Here is a 12,371-nt window from a genome sequence, read left to right on the forward strand (position 1 = left end):
GCCCCCAAGATGGGGCTGAGAAGGGAGGGGGGGTCTCTCCCTCTCTCCTGCCTCAACAGCCCCACTATATGGAACTGAAAGTTAGGTGGGCAGCTCTTCATTCTCTTGTGTGCAGCTGCCCAGGTGTGCACCTTAAAGGGAACCATCTGCAGACCACCTGAATGGAGCTCACAGACCACAGTTTGAGTACCTCTGGCATAGAGTATTCTTATAAAGTTTGCAGATAATACCAATCTTGGAGGGGTCAGAAGTGCTTTGGAGGATAAAATTAAAATTCAAAATGCCCTGGAGAAACAGGAGAAATGCTCTGAAGTAAACAGGATGAAATTTAACATGGAGAAATGCAGAGTACTCCACTTAGGAAGGAACTATCAGTTGCACACATAGAAAACGGGAAATGACTACCTAGGAAAGAGTATTACAGAAAGGGATCTGAGGGATCAGTGGATCACAAGCTAGATGCGCCAGTGTAACACTGTTGCCAAAATTAAAAAATAGCAAATGTCATTCTGGGCTGCATTAGCAGGAGTGTTGTAAGGAAGCCATGAGTAGTAATTCTTCTGCTCTATTCCATACTGATTAGGCCTCAACTGGAGACTCGTGTCCAACTCTGGGCATCACATTTCAAGAAAGATGTGGATAAATTGGAGAAAGTCCTGAGAGAAGCAACAAATTATGAAAGGTCTAGAAAACATGACTTATGAGGGAAGACTGAAAAAATTGGGTTTGTTTAGTCTGGAGAAAATGGAGGAGTGACAGAACATTAAATACATAAAAGGTTCTTACAAGGAGGAAGGAGAAAAAAACAAACAAACATTCTCCTTAAACTTTGAGAATAGGACAGGAAGCAATGGGCTTAAATTGCAGCAAGGGCAATTTAGGTGGGACATTAGGAAAAACTTCCTGTCAGGTTGGTTAAGCATTGGAATAAATTGCCTTGGAAGCTTGTGGGGTCTCAGTCATTGGAGATTTTTAAGAGCAAGTTAGACAAAAACCTGTCAGGGATGGTCTAGATAATACTTAGTCCTGCCATGAGCGCAGAGGACTGGATTAAAAGCCCTCTTGAGGTCCCTTCCAGTCCTAAGACTCTTGCATTCTAGGAGGCTGAGACTTCAAAGATGAAGCTACCAGTTTGCCTTCATGTTTTGGAGGACTATGAGTGAGGTTGCAAGAGGTTTTCTAAAAAGCTTCCACCTCCCTCTTCCCCCATGTCAAAAAAGTTTGAAACTTTACTACAGATTGTTGCAGTACTACCATGCCAAATGAAATGGAGATTTACAGTAAATTGTTTGCAAAGTTTTTATAAATACTTTGTGAGCTACTTCAAGACAAGACTTCAATTTAAGTGGTCTAATAAAACAGTAGCTGAAAAGCTTTTGGCAGTTATAGTTAGCTTTTAAGTAGCGCCATGAATTTGGCATGTACAATATCAACCACCATTTTTGCACTCTTGCTTATACTTGTCAGGATATATTCTTATATTATGCTGCAATAATGGTTTCTTGATACTGAATGCCAATGGAGGAGATGAAGTTGATTTAAATCTAGTTTAAGTGTGTGTGTATGTGTATGTACACACTTCATTTCATATATAAAAAAATAAAAATTAAAGTCAGTCCTCGCATGTTCCTTTTACAAAGTTATCTTTATTTTCAGATGTAGTCTGCCTGAGGAACAACTTCCTCAAGAATATACCAGGCTTCTTCATCTTGGGTGTAAATATGGTGGTTAGCAAAGTTAAGTAAAATGTATATCAGGTCAAGTGACAAGACAGGCATTAAAAGATCCTACATGGTCATGTGGTTTGCACCTCATGAACGCAAGTGTGTATTCGCAATTCTGATGCTACAGCCTATCACTTTTTGTAGTAATAAACTGAGCATAAGCAGTGCTCCAGAACACCACTACAGAAGTAGCTAGGATGATTCACTCCAGAAGGAAATTTGGTCTCCATATGATTGCAATTTGTCCAGTCTGCCAACGAAAAACTAAATTTAAGTTGTGCCTATCAATTTTCACAGGCTCCTTTAGCTTACCAGGTGGGGCTGCTTCCCCAGACCACAAATGTTCACAGCTATCTTACTTGTGTTTCTTCTCTGAACACTACCAAACTAGTCACTAACATTTCATTAGAAAAGTCTCAAGGTTATAACATGTGCATCGAAGTCTCCTAAGCACTAGAGAAAAGTACTTTGAATGCTGCAGCCTAACTATGTCTCCAATATGCTCGAGAGTTTAGACTAGCTATGTACTGCTATATACCCCTAGAAACATACATGAGTTATCTGACAGTTCAGACTTTAAGACCTACTACTCTTTGTGCCTAGTCTCACTTTAAAATAATGTAATAAAAGCCCGCAGTGTTTGAAGAAACAGCTTCCCCAGGATCTTTAACTCTCACTATTGCTCTCTAAATGGCCAGCAATACTAACTGGGAACTTTCCAGTTAATTTGTAGCTGAACTAAACACCAGATCCAAATCTAACAAGTGGCCTATTAATGAAAACTCAGGTCTTCATTACACTGAAGCTATTTAATTCCCATTCTGAAAGCAATACCCTGTTCAATTTTCAGTCAAAATCTGATTAGGAAGCTGCAGGTACCTACAGGTTGCTTTTAGGTCCTCCGACAATCAAGAGGGCTATTAAACAGACCAGTTACAAAAGCAAATAGTGCAAAACAATAAATTCACTATTGGATCCAACAGCCAAATTGATTAAAAGCATGTTCCTTCCCTGCCACGCTCCAGCTATTCCTACTAAAATGCAAATACACAGAACCACCACAGAATGCTCATGGTGGTTGAATACTGATTTTCACCTTTAAAATCACTTGTTTAAATCCAACCTTGGTTGACAGCTACTGCCAGGGTATACCCCCTCAAATCTGAACTCAGATATTCTTGTGGGAACCCACATGAAAGACACCTAAGCTTATCTTCTACCAGCTTAGGTTAAAACAGATATTGCTGCCACCACCAAGTGATTTTCACAAATATTCAGGGAAAGGTCACTTGGAATCCTTATCCTCCCAAGCCTCTTCACTCCCTTTTCTGGGGAGGCTTTAGACTAAAGTACCAACCAATTGCCTTAGCAATGAGAGCACAGACCAACCCCTTGTCTAAGGACTTTGCAATCAAAGGATTCTTTAAGAAAAAAAGGTAAATTTTATTAAAAACAAAAACATCTGAAAACTCAGGCTTCAGGGATTAAGCACCAAAAATAAACAATGATCTATGCCAGATCATACATAATTCATGGCACAAGGAACTGTACCATCCAGTATTCCAGTCTTGGCTTACAGACATAAAAGCTACCCTCACAGTGCAATAGTATATTAGGTATTACCCATAACTGCATACATTTAAGAATATTTGAATGCATGATCATACAGCAGTTCTGCATACCAACTGGAGGATGATTTACATAGTAGGAAAGATAGCCTACTATGTTCACTGCTTGTCATTCCTCAGCATTTCAAACTAGAGGAGATGAGAACACCTACAGACTAGGATATTTTGAAGGTACCACACTACTAAGCATCTCACATGCTGCCTTTTCTAAACATGTTTTTAGATTTGTACAGGTGATGATGCAGTACTTCAAGAGCAGTCAACGGGTAGAAGGAGATATGCCTATACATCCAACTGATGCTCTTGGTCAAAGTGTATGCTTGAGATTGATTCTAAACTATGTTTACTTCCTGATTTGGGATTAGACAGGGCATCTGGCATTATGGGACTGACTATTGGCTTACTATGTGTTCTTCAACAAGCAGTAGTGAAAGCCATAACTGAAGCTGAAATAATTTCAACTGTAAGTCTGATTTTACCACCTGCTCCCAAATGTTGAATAAAAACTTGTTTTGACTTGAAGTTTCACATGTATTCTTAGTCAGAGGAGAGTATGATATTAAGACAGCCTATTTCAATTAAAACAAGGGTTTTAAGTTTGTTTTCCTTTTAAAAAACTGCTTCCTCAAGTCAGTTTTGCTTTTACTAGAGACCTCCAATTTTACAACTTAAGCACTTGGATCCAGAACACAATCCTAGTTTAGCCTTTGGTATACCTAAATTAAATTACTTTTCAGTTAAAACTTTCAATATTTTGCCAACACTAAGTGCATGCCTACACAAGTAATATTCATCCTCAGTATTTGTCCATTCAGCCTATACAATGTTCAGATTAAGGGCACGCCTTCACACCAGCTGAGAGCACGCTTCCCAACATAGGTAAACAGATGTGCTAGCTTCACTCAGGCCAGCATGCTAGAAATAGGAGCAGCTGTGGTGACAAGTGGCAGCCCACTACATATCCAGGGGTTCCAGTGTGACTGCATTCAGGCAGCTAGCCTAAATTCCTGCAGCCATATTGGTATTTTTAGCACACCAGATTGAGCAAAGCTAGCACATCTGCCAACCCACACTGCGAAGTACCCTTCCAGCCACCGTGTAGACATACAAGTGTCACCTGACTTATATTTAGGATAAGTTTACAAGTGCAGGTTAAACCAACACACCAAACCGAAAATCAATTTAAGAGTGTCCATACAAAGTTGCATCAATAATTGAAATGGTTTAAACACCAATACCTCTGAACCTGCACAACTCTGTATGTTAACTAGGCCTAAGACTTTGTGCTTAAGTTCCAAAGTCCCAACCTGGTAGTTCATGGACTTTATATCCCTCCCCCCCCACCCAAATTTTATTTATGCATCTAGTCCTTAGAGCTTACAACTATATTCGATGAACCTACACAACTCCAGTGGCAAAGCATCCATATTCTGAAACAGAAAAGTGGGGGAATTAAATCAAACTTATTCCTTGTGTGTACAAGGGAATGACAAGATTCTTTCTATGTCTCTAGCATACAAAACCTGTACAAGCTACTTTTGTGTAGCGGCTTCTCTCGACTACCTTGAAGACCCTAGTTATAAGCAAGTGTTCTTCATTCTTGCCTTAGCAACTCAAAGATGATTTTCAAATGCTCTAAAAAGCTTGAATAAAACTTAGTTTCTAAACATAGGCACACAAGCCATGCCTTTCTATTTTATCCTATTCATCCTCAGGTGTTGATTAGAGATCAGCCTGTATACAGTGTTCACATTATGAGCCAGATAAATGCCAGATGTTATGTTCATCTCTTTACTTTATGGAATTGAGACCACTGTTTTAAGTGTATTAATTTTACAAGTGAAATGCTGTCAACTTAGAATCAGCATTTTATCTGTTAAATCACTGTTCTTTTGTAATGCAGTCTGACAGTAAGCTGCAAGTCTGCTGAAGTTCCAGTACATAAGGCTAAAGTGATGTGGCAGTTAACATCTCCCTCCTCCACAGGTCAAAATTTTGAAGAACTAGACATAAGTATGCTGCATTTAATGCAGTGCACCAAACACATTCAGCTGCTTTATAAAGACATCTCAGTTTTTGTAAACTCTAAATATTTGACTGTCATTTTAGTTTGATATGGCTGACTAGCACACCTGTACATTGCTTTGGAGACTCCTAGGTAGTTTAAAACTCTCTCCGACTGATTGGAGGGCCTCCTTTTTTCTTACTGCATCAAAGCCATGTCCACCACTTAATCCATCTGTTTTTCCATCCTATATAAAATAAGAGGCCCATCTCATTAGGAAGCATCTCAAACATAAGCTTTAGAAACTAAACCAACACTAGACATTCCAATGAATCTTAAAGTGCTAAGAACATTTGAGTATTTTACAGTGGCTACATTGCTCTGAACTATTTTTAGTACAATGTCAAGTTATGCACATAGCTATGAACACTAATGCCATTCTGTTTAAAGAGATTTACCAGCTGGAAAAAGTCAGCCTTTCCCCTCCCATACTAGCAATACCAGTGGAAGCATGCAACTTTACAATATACCACAGTGAAAAGTGTTTATGAAGACCAACTTAAGTGTATAAGATTTGCTAAATAACCTTACTCCCATTCTTTATCACCCACTGTTGTACGTTACCCACACGTTTCACTTCAGATTCATGCTTCTGTCTGCGATCCCGTCTCTAGATACAAGAATATCCACTTTTCAAAAAAACTGTGCATCTTACACTGATATTGTCCATTTAATCTAGTCATTTATTGAAATACACAGCTTTAAAAAGAATGACTTAGACTTGGACAATACCTGTGCACAAGCCACTTCAGTTGCGCTTTGTTTTCCATCTATGGTCTTACTAAAATTTATATCAAACCTAAAGATTACTTTGGAAGTACGCCTCCCCAGATAATGATCTATTCACTATATCAATTTCTCCATGCTGTTGAAGTTAGCTACTTCGTACGCAGTTGAGGAAGAGGAAGAAATGTTAAATTAAGCTGGAATCTTGTTGGATCCCTCAAAACCTTGCATTTTCTATATTACTAAACCAAACCACTTCGTTAGAGTTTCCAAAAAACATTCCAGAACAGTAGTTTAGCATATTCATTCATCTGGAAACACATACTTAAGCATCAATTAAGTTGGTTAACTTCTAGATCAAGTAAAAATACCCAGATTTAAAGGCTATTTTGTTAAAAGCCTAAAAAAGTATTGACGTGCTATTTGTACATAGTACTTTATTAAGTATTTGATTGTTGTCTGAGTGAGTCATAGCTGATTTGTAGTATTAATGGAAGTGGACATTTACAGAGCTATCAGCTGCAGAAGAGCTAAATGAAGTCTATTCTGCCTTATGGAAAAATGTAATTTTATTTGAAGCCTAACTGCAGTATTACTGGGGTTGATACAAGAAGCAAGGAGAGCATTTTGCTTTCCAGATATATCACAAAAATTGGTGTATCAGTCAAAGTCTGACTTCACCCACTCAGGAGTGACATGGAAATCTGAGTCCAGAACTCCACAATGCAACTCTTACAAATCCTGACTACTGTACTGCTTTAGTCGGAAATACTCACATTATAATAAACTTAATGAGAGTTAATACTATCTATGCCAACTCACATCTTTGGGTTCCATATCAAACTTCTTTGGCCCAATCTGCTCCTTTGGCACAAGACTTGCAGCTCCCCAGGACTTGGGAGTATTCTGTAACTGCTGCGATGATACTGGCTGCTGCCTATCAGATGTTTCCCAGGACTTCACAGGTTCCTGCTTCTTTTGTTCTGATTCCTCCCTAACACGCATTTCCCAGGACTTCACAGGTTCCTGCTTCTTTTGTTCTAATTCCTGCCTAGTTTGGGTTACCCAAGGCTTCACAGGTTCCTGCTTCTTTTCTTCTGATTCCTCCCTAACACGCGTTTCCCAGGACTTCACAGGTTCCTGCTTCTTTTGTTCTGGTTCCTCCCTAACACGCGTTTCCCAGGACTTCACAGGTTCCTGCTTCTTTTGTTCTGGTTCCTCCCTAACACGCGTTTCCCAGGACTTCACAGGTTCCTGCTTCTTTTGTTCTGGTTCCTCCCTACTATGCATTCCCCAAGGCTTCACAGGTTCCTGCTTCTTTTGTTCTGGTTCCTCCCTAACACGGGTTACCCAAGGTCTTTGAGATTCTGGCTTTTGGTCTGGCTCTTCCTTAACTTTTGTTGCCCAAGGTCTTGGAGAGTCCTGCTTCCTTTGTTCCTGCTCTTCCCGAACTTTTGCAGCCCATAGTCTGGGAGATTCCTGCTTCTTCTGTTCCTGCTCTTCCCTAACTTTTGCTATCCAAGGTTTTGGGGAATCCTGTTCCTCCCTAACATGCATTACCCAAGGCTTTGGAGTCTCCTGCTTTTTCTGTTCTTCCTCCCTGACACTAGTTTCCCACGGCTTCGAAGACTCCTGCTTCTGTCCCTCTTCTTCCTTAACACAAGCTTCCCAGAGCTTTGGAGATTCCTGCTTCTTCTGTTCCTGATGCCTACCACAAGTTTCCCAAGGCTTTAGAGATTCCTGCTTCTTCTGTTCTTGTTCTTCTATATCAACAAGCATTTCCCAGGATTTTGGAGGTTCTTGCTTTCTGGTGTACTCGGCTTCCCAAGGTTTGCATTCTTCAGGCTTCTTGACAGAGCATTCTGCTTCAGGCAAATAGCGCCTGTTGAGAAACTACACAGACCAAAGAAATTTAGTGGCTCAAAAAAACATTGGTACCAGAGTTTAGCTCAGTTTCTAAGTTAGAAAAAAGCTTTCTGTAGTTGAGTGACCTAATGAAAACAGACAGAACACAGGCAGCCAGTTGAAGAATTGTTTTGTTTCAATACAAAGAGACATGGTTTTATCCTATAATATTGTGGACACTGAAAAGTTCCTCTCCAACTGCTGGAAAGAGTAGCAGCACAATGAAATAGAATTGAACACTAAAACATCTAGAAACATGCCCAAATTGAGTAGCCATACAATCTTATCGCTCTTACCCGTGTCCTTCCTCATTCCATGGTTTCTCTATTTGTTATCCATGTCCATGCCATGTTTAAAATTCAATTGTAGTTTCTGCAGGGCATTGACCTCATCCTGTATAGCACCTAAAACACCCTGGTGTGAATACTATTTCTTCCATTAAAGAATAATGGAATGAAGGATCTTGCTCTTTCGGCTTATTTGACCCCCTTGAAAGCTCATAATAAACTCTTATTTACTGGAAGATCAGATCATAGCTAATGACCCGATCCTAGAGACAATATATTTGAATCACCAGAATGAGTCTTAGTGCATTCCTACTCAGATCCAGGAAGCTAGATAACTGGAAGTAGCTTGCAGAGGCTTATAGTAGCTATGCTATATTGTAGGCCTACAAGCCAGTAAAAAACTGGATGTGAAAAAGATGACTACTTACTGGCTGTGTTCTGTCCGCTTAACCAGTTACAGCACAGAATTATAGAAGTCTAGACTATAATTTTAGTTTTAGTATACTATCAAAAATCTGATTTATTTGTTATACTCCCTCTAGATGAATGTTTGGGAGGTTGGGAAACAGACATTGCATAAGCTTTGATATTACCAGTTGCTTGGTTACAAACTACCAAAAAGGTTCCCTTTTCAGGATTAAATATGAAAAAAGTTTGCTTGATGCTGCTGCTTATTGAAATGTATGAGTAGCCTAGTAGTTCTGAAGCAGATTTAAGGGACATTTGTGGTCTACAACTTGTTAAGCCAAGCTCTGTAGTAATTTTACTGTATCAATTAGCTATTAATATAGCCAAGCCAATATCTAGGGAGCCCTACTTTAGTTTGACAAAGCCAGAACACCATTCTTAACTCTGCCATAGTTTTAAATCTAGATAGCATAAAAGTTATGAGCCTAATTCTTAAGGTGCCTTTATTTGTAATTGTGTATTGTCTGATGCAGCAGCACTAGAGAATCCATCTTCTGGAAACAGGAATAAACATATAAGTAGTTGAATCTACACAATCTGATGCTTTGGTTTTTCCACTGAATTTATAAAAATGCTCCAAAGGGTCAACAAATATATTAAACCATTCCTGCTCAATCCTAACCCCTAGCAGACAAGGTTACATTCTACCCCCATATCCTTGAATGTTAATGTTCCTCTGGATTAAGACTAAAAGTTAGAGCTTTAAGTTTTTAGTTTTTCCTACTTTGGAAGCAGCACATCTAGACCATTGTTTGGTTTTCGGTTCTAAGATCTTGGCTAAAATTTTACTGGACAGCAGTTTTTGGTAAACTGCTTCTTACTAGTGTTTCACAACTTTTATAGAATAAATTTTAAGACTCCTGTAATATCAGAATTAAGTTACCACTCAAAGGCATAACTACTTAACACAATTAAATGTATTCTATCAAATAGACAATTAAAATAATTCAGTATTTTACCTCTTGTGGCTGTATCTCAGACTGCAAAAGCTTCATAAGGGATTCTAGGAAAAGGGATAATATTAATTTGCTTTAGATTATTACAGAGATAAACATGAAACCTTTCAGTGTCCCAACAAAGTCCCTTAAATATTACTGATTTAACAATCAGTTAAGTTATCAATTGCTGGTCTGAATGATTTTCTAAAACTTATATTTTAATGTTCTACATGAAACTTATGTCTTGTCAAACTTTGGTTTTGTAAAGATGTTAAATGTAACAAAAAGTACAAGTTAAAAAGGAAAGATTCAGAAACACATTCCCTTGCAATATCTATAACCTAAGCACTGTAGTAGTGCACTCCAAAAATGATGTTTACTACAACTGGCATTTCCCGCAGCTTCACCAATGAGGTAGTCGAAAAGCATGCAGACAGCATACGTTAGATACGAAAAATAGATTAAACTGAATTTTTGATCCCAGGCAATACCACTATCAGTGAAACCATTTCTTTATTGGTGTTATAGGGTGTTCAAACCAACATATACTGTTGCAAGTTTTGTATGGTATATTTCAGTTGCTGATATACCAACTGAATTTAGCTGTAGTGTTGTCCAAAAATAAAATAAAACAAACCCCACTCAGTTAATCATACTGCAAGCATGCAGGAGTTAAGTTTACAGAACTAAGCTATTCAACATATCTAGACACTCAATTTTTTGAGAAGCTTATCTTAACATAGATCAGGAATTACACTTGGAAACATATACTCAACCTGGCTCTTTGACAGACTCTCCTTTTGGCAACGGTCTTGTTCTCTCAGATTTTCTTATTACTTCCTCTTCCAATTCCTCTTTTATTTGCATGTTGCGAGGCACAGGAATATTTTCAAAATATCCAGAGTTTAAGAGTTTGGATAACAGTTCCTTCATGTGTTTATCTAAAGAGGTAAAAGTGTTGTGATAAGCAAGTCAGAGGTTAAAAAAAGTATTCACATCTTACAGTCTGAAGATATGTCGTTGGAAGCTTCTTTAATTAAATGGCAGCGTCTAAACCCAGTGGTCTCCAATCTTTTATGCCTAAGATCACTTTTTGAATTTAAAACCAACCCAGGATTTACCCTATCCCTATCCCAAGGCCCTGTCCACTCCATTCCCCACTCCCTCTGTCACTCCTCCACCCTCACTCACTTTCATTGGGCTGGGGCAGGCTCTGGGCTGGGGGTGAGGGGTTTGGAGTGTGAAGGCTCTTGGCTGAGACCAGGGCAGGGGGTTGGGGTGCAGGAGGGAATGAAGAGTGCAAGCTCTGAGGGAGTTTGGATGCAAGTGGGGGCTCTGGGCTGGGGTGCAGAAGGGAGTGCAAGCTCCAGCCAGGTGGTGCTCACCACAGGTGGCTTCCAGGCAGCGGTGCAGCAGGGTAAGGAAGGCTTCCTGCCTGCTCTGACCCCATGCCACTCCCAGAAGTGGCTGGCATGTCTCTGCGGCCTCAGGGTGGGGGAGGCAGCTCTGCATGCTATTGCTGCCCCAGCCCTCTACCCCCCCTCTCAGCGCCTACTCCACAGCTCCCAGTGGCCAGGAATGATGACCCAACTGCCCCCATCCCTGCAGCTCCCAGCCAATGGGAGCTGTAGAGTCTGCACTTGGAGGGCAGGGCAGCAGCAGTGCAGAGCCACCTGGTGCTACTGCTGTCCTCCCCCCCAGCGGCAAAGACATGCCAGCCACTTCTGGGAGCAGCATGGGGTCAGGGCAGGCAGGGAGCCTGCCTTGGAACTGCTGCGTCACTGGACTTTTGGCAGAGATTGCAACTGACTGGCAGAAGCTCTAGGATTGGCCAGTTGATCGTGGTCTGCTGGTGGGTTAGACCAGTAGTTTAACCCAATCCCAAAGGCAAAAAGACTTCTTGCATAGTCTTTTAGACAAGTCATTACAAATTGCGCAAAAATACATTACTGAGTCACAGAAGTTACAACATGTAGGTAAAGGAGAAGATATTTTCAGATGGTATTCAGAATGATGCCATTTATTAGGATGTTTTAGACAGTGTAGCAGGTAAAGATCTCTCTTACAACTACTAGACTTGCAGAAAAAAGTGAAGATGAGTACTAGACAAGAAAAAGGAATAGCATTGAGAAGAGCGCAGGTATATTAGGCTGAAGTTTAACGTTTGTCTGACTTCTAACACGATCATGAAGGAAAGCTCCAGAGGAAGAAGATGCATAGTGTGTTGCTTTGAAGTCTCAACCCTCTCTACTCTAGTTTGTCAAATTGTGCCATCTGCTATCTTACATAAAAATCAAGAGACATGTATGAGAAAGGGTTTCAGAAGAGTTGGGAATTAAGGCAACAACATACACAGGCAACACTGGAAGTAGCAAGAGACAGGTTGTTATAAGGAAAGCTCAGAGATAATGACAATAGTAATGGACAGGAGGCAAGTAAGTTCCAAGGAGGAGCTGGAGATCATATATAGTCAAAAGAAGCACTCACACAAATGCTTCTCTGCCTAGGCATTTAGATGAAGCTGAGAAAGCTTCTTAGTCAAACCTTCGGCCTTAGTGTGATGCTTCACAGGGATACGCAAGGTTGTGAGACACCTTGCTACCCCCTATTCATCGTGTGAGGAAGTCTAG

General features: G+C 40.0%; 1 protein-coding gene across 6 annotated transcripts in view; it reads right to left on the minus strand.

Annotated features, from left to right (window-relative positions):
- Positions 1–12,371, minus strand: part of CAPRIN2 (caprin family member 2) — a 58,912-nt gene that overhangs the window by 21,542 nt on the left and 24,999 nt on the right. For 3 of the 6 annotated variants that reach the window (XM_030543392.1, XM_030543409.1, XM_030543383.1), the window contains exons 7-11: positions 10,518–10,682; positions 9,763–9,806; positions 6,966–8,036; positions 5,986–6,027; positions 5,485–5,604 (exon numbers count right to left, since the gene is read on the minus strand). In XM_030543392.1, coding sequence (XP_030399252.1) covers positions 5,485–5,604; positions 5,986–6,027; positions 6,966–8,036; positions 9,763–9,806; positions 10,518–10,682 — 1,442 coding nt within the window. The remainder of the gene's footprint in view (positions 1–5,484; positions 5,605–5,985; positions 6,028–6,965; positions 8,037–9,762; positions 9,807–10,517; positions 10,683–12,371) is intronic. The other 3 variants (XM_030543425.1, XM_030543417.1, XM_030543400.1) reach the window with 2 other exon arrangements.

The sequence above is a fragment of the Gopherus evgoodei genome, chromosome 1 (genome assembly GCF_007399415.2).
Source record: "Gopherus evgoodei ecotype Sinaloan lineage chromosome 1, rGopEvg1_v1.p, whole genome shotgun sequence".
Taxonomy (NCBI): domain Eukaryota; kingdom Metazoa; phylum Chordata; order Testudines; family Testudinidae; genus Gopherus; species Gopherus evgoodei.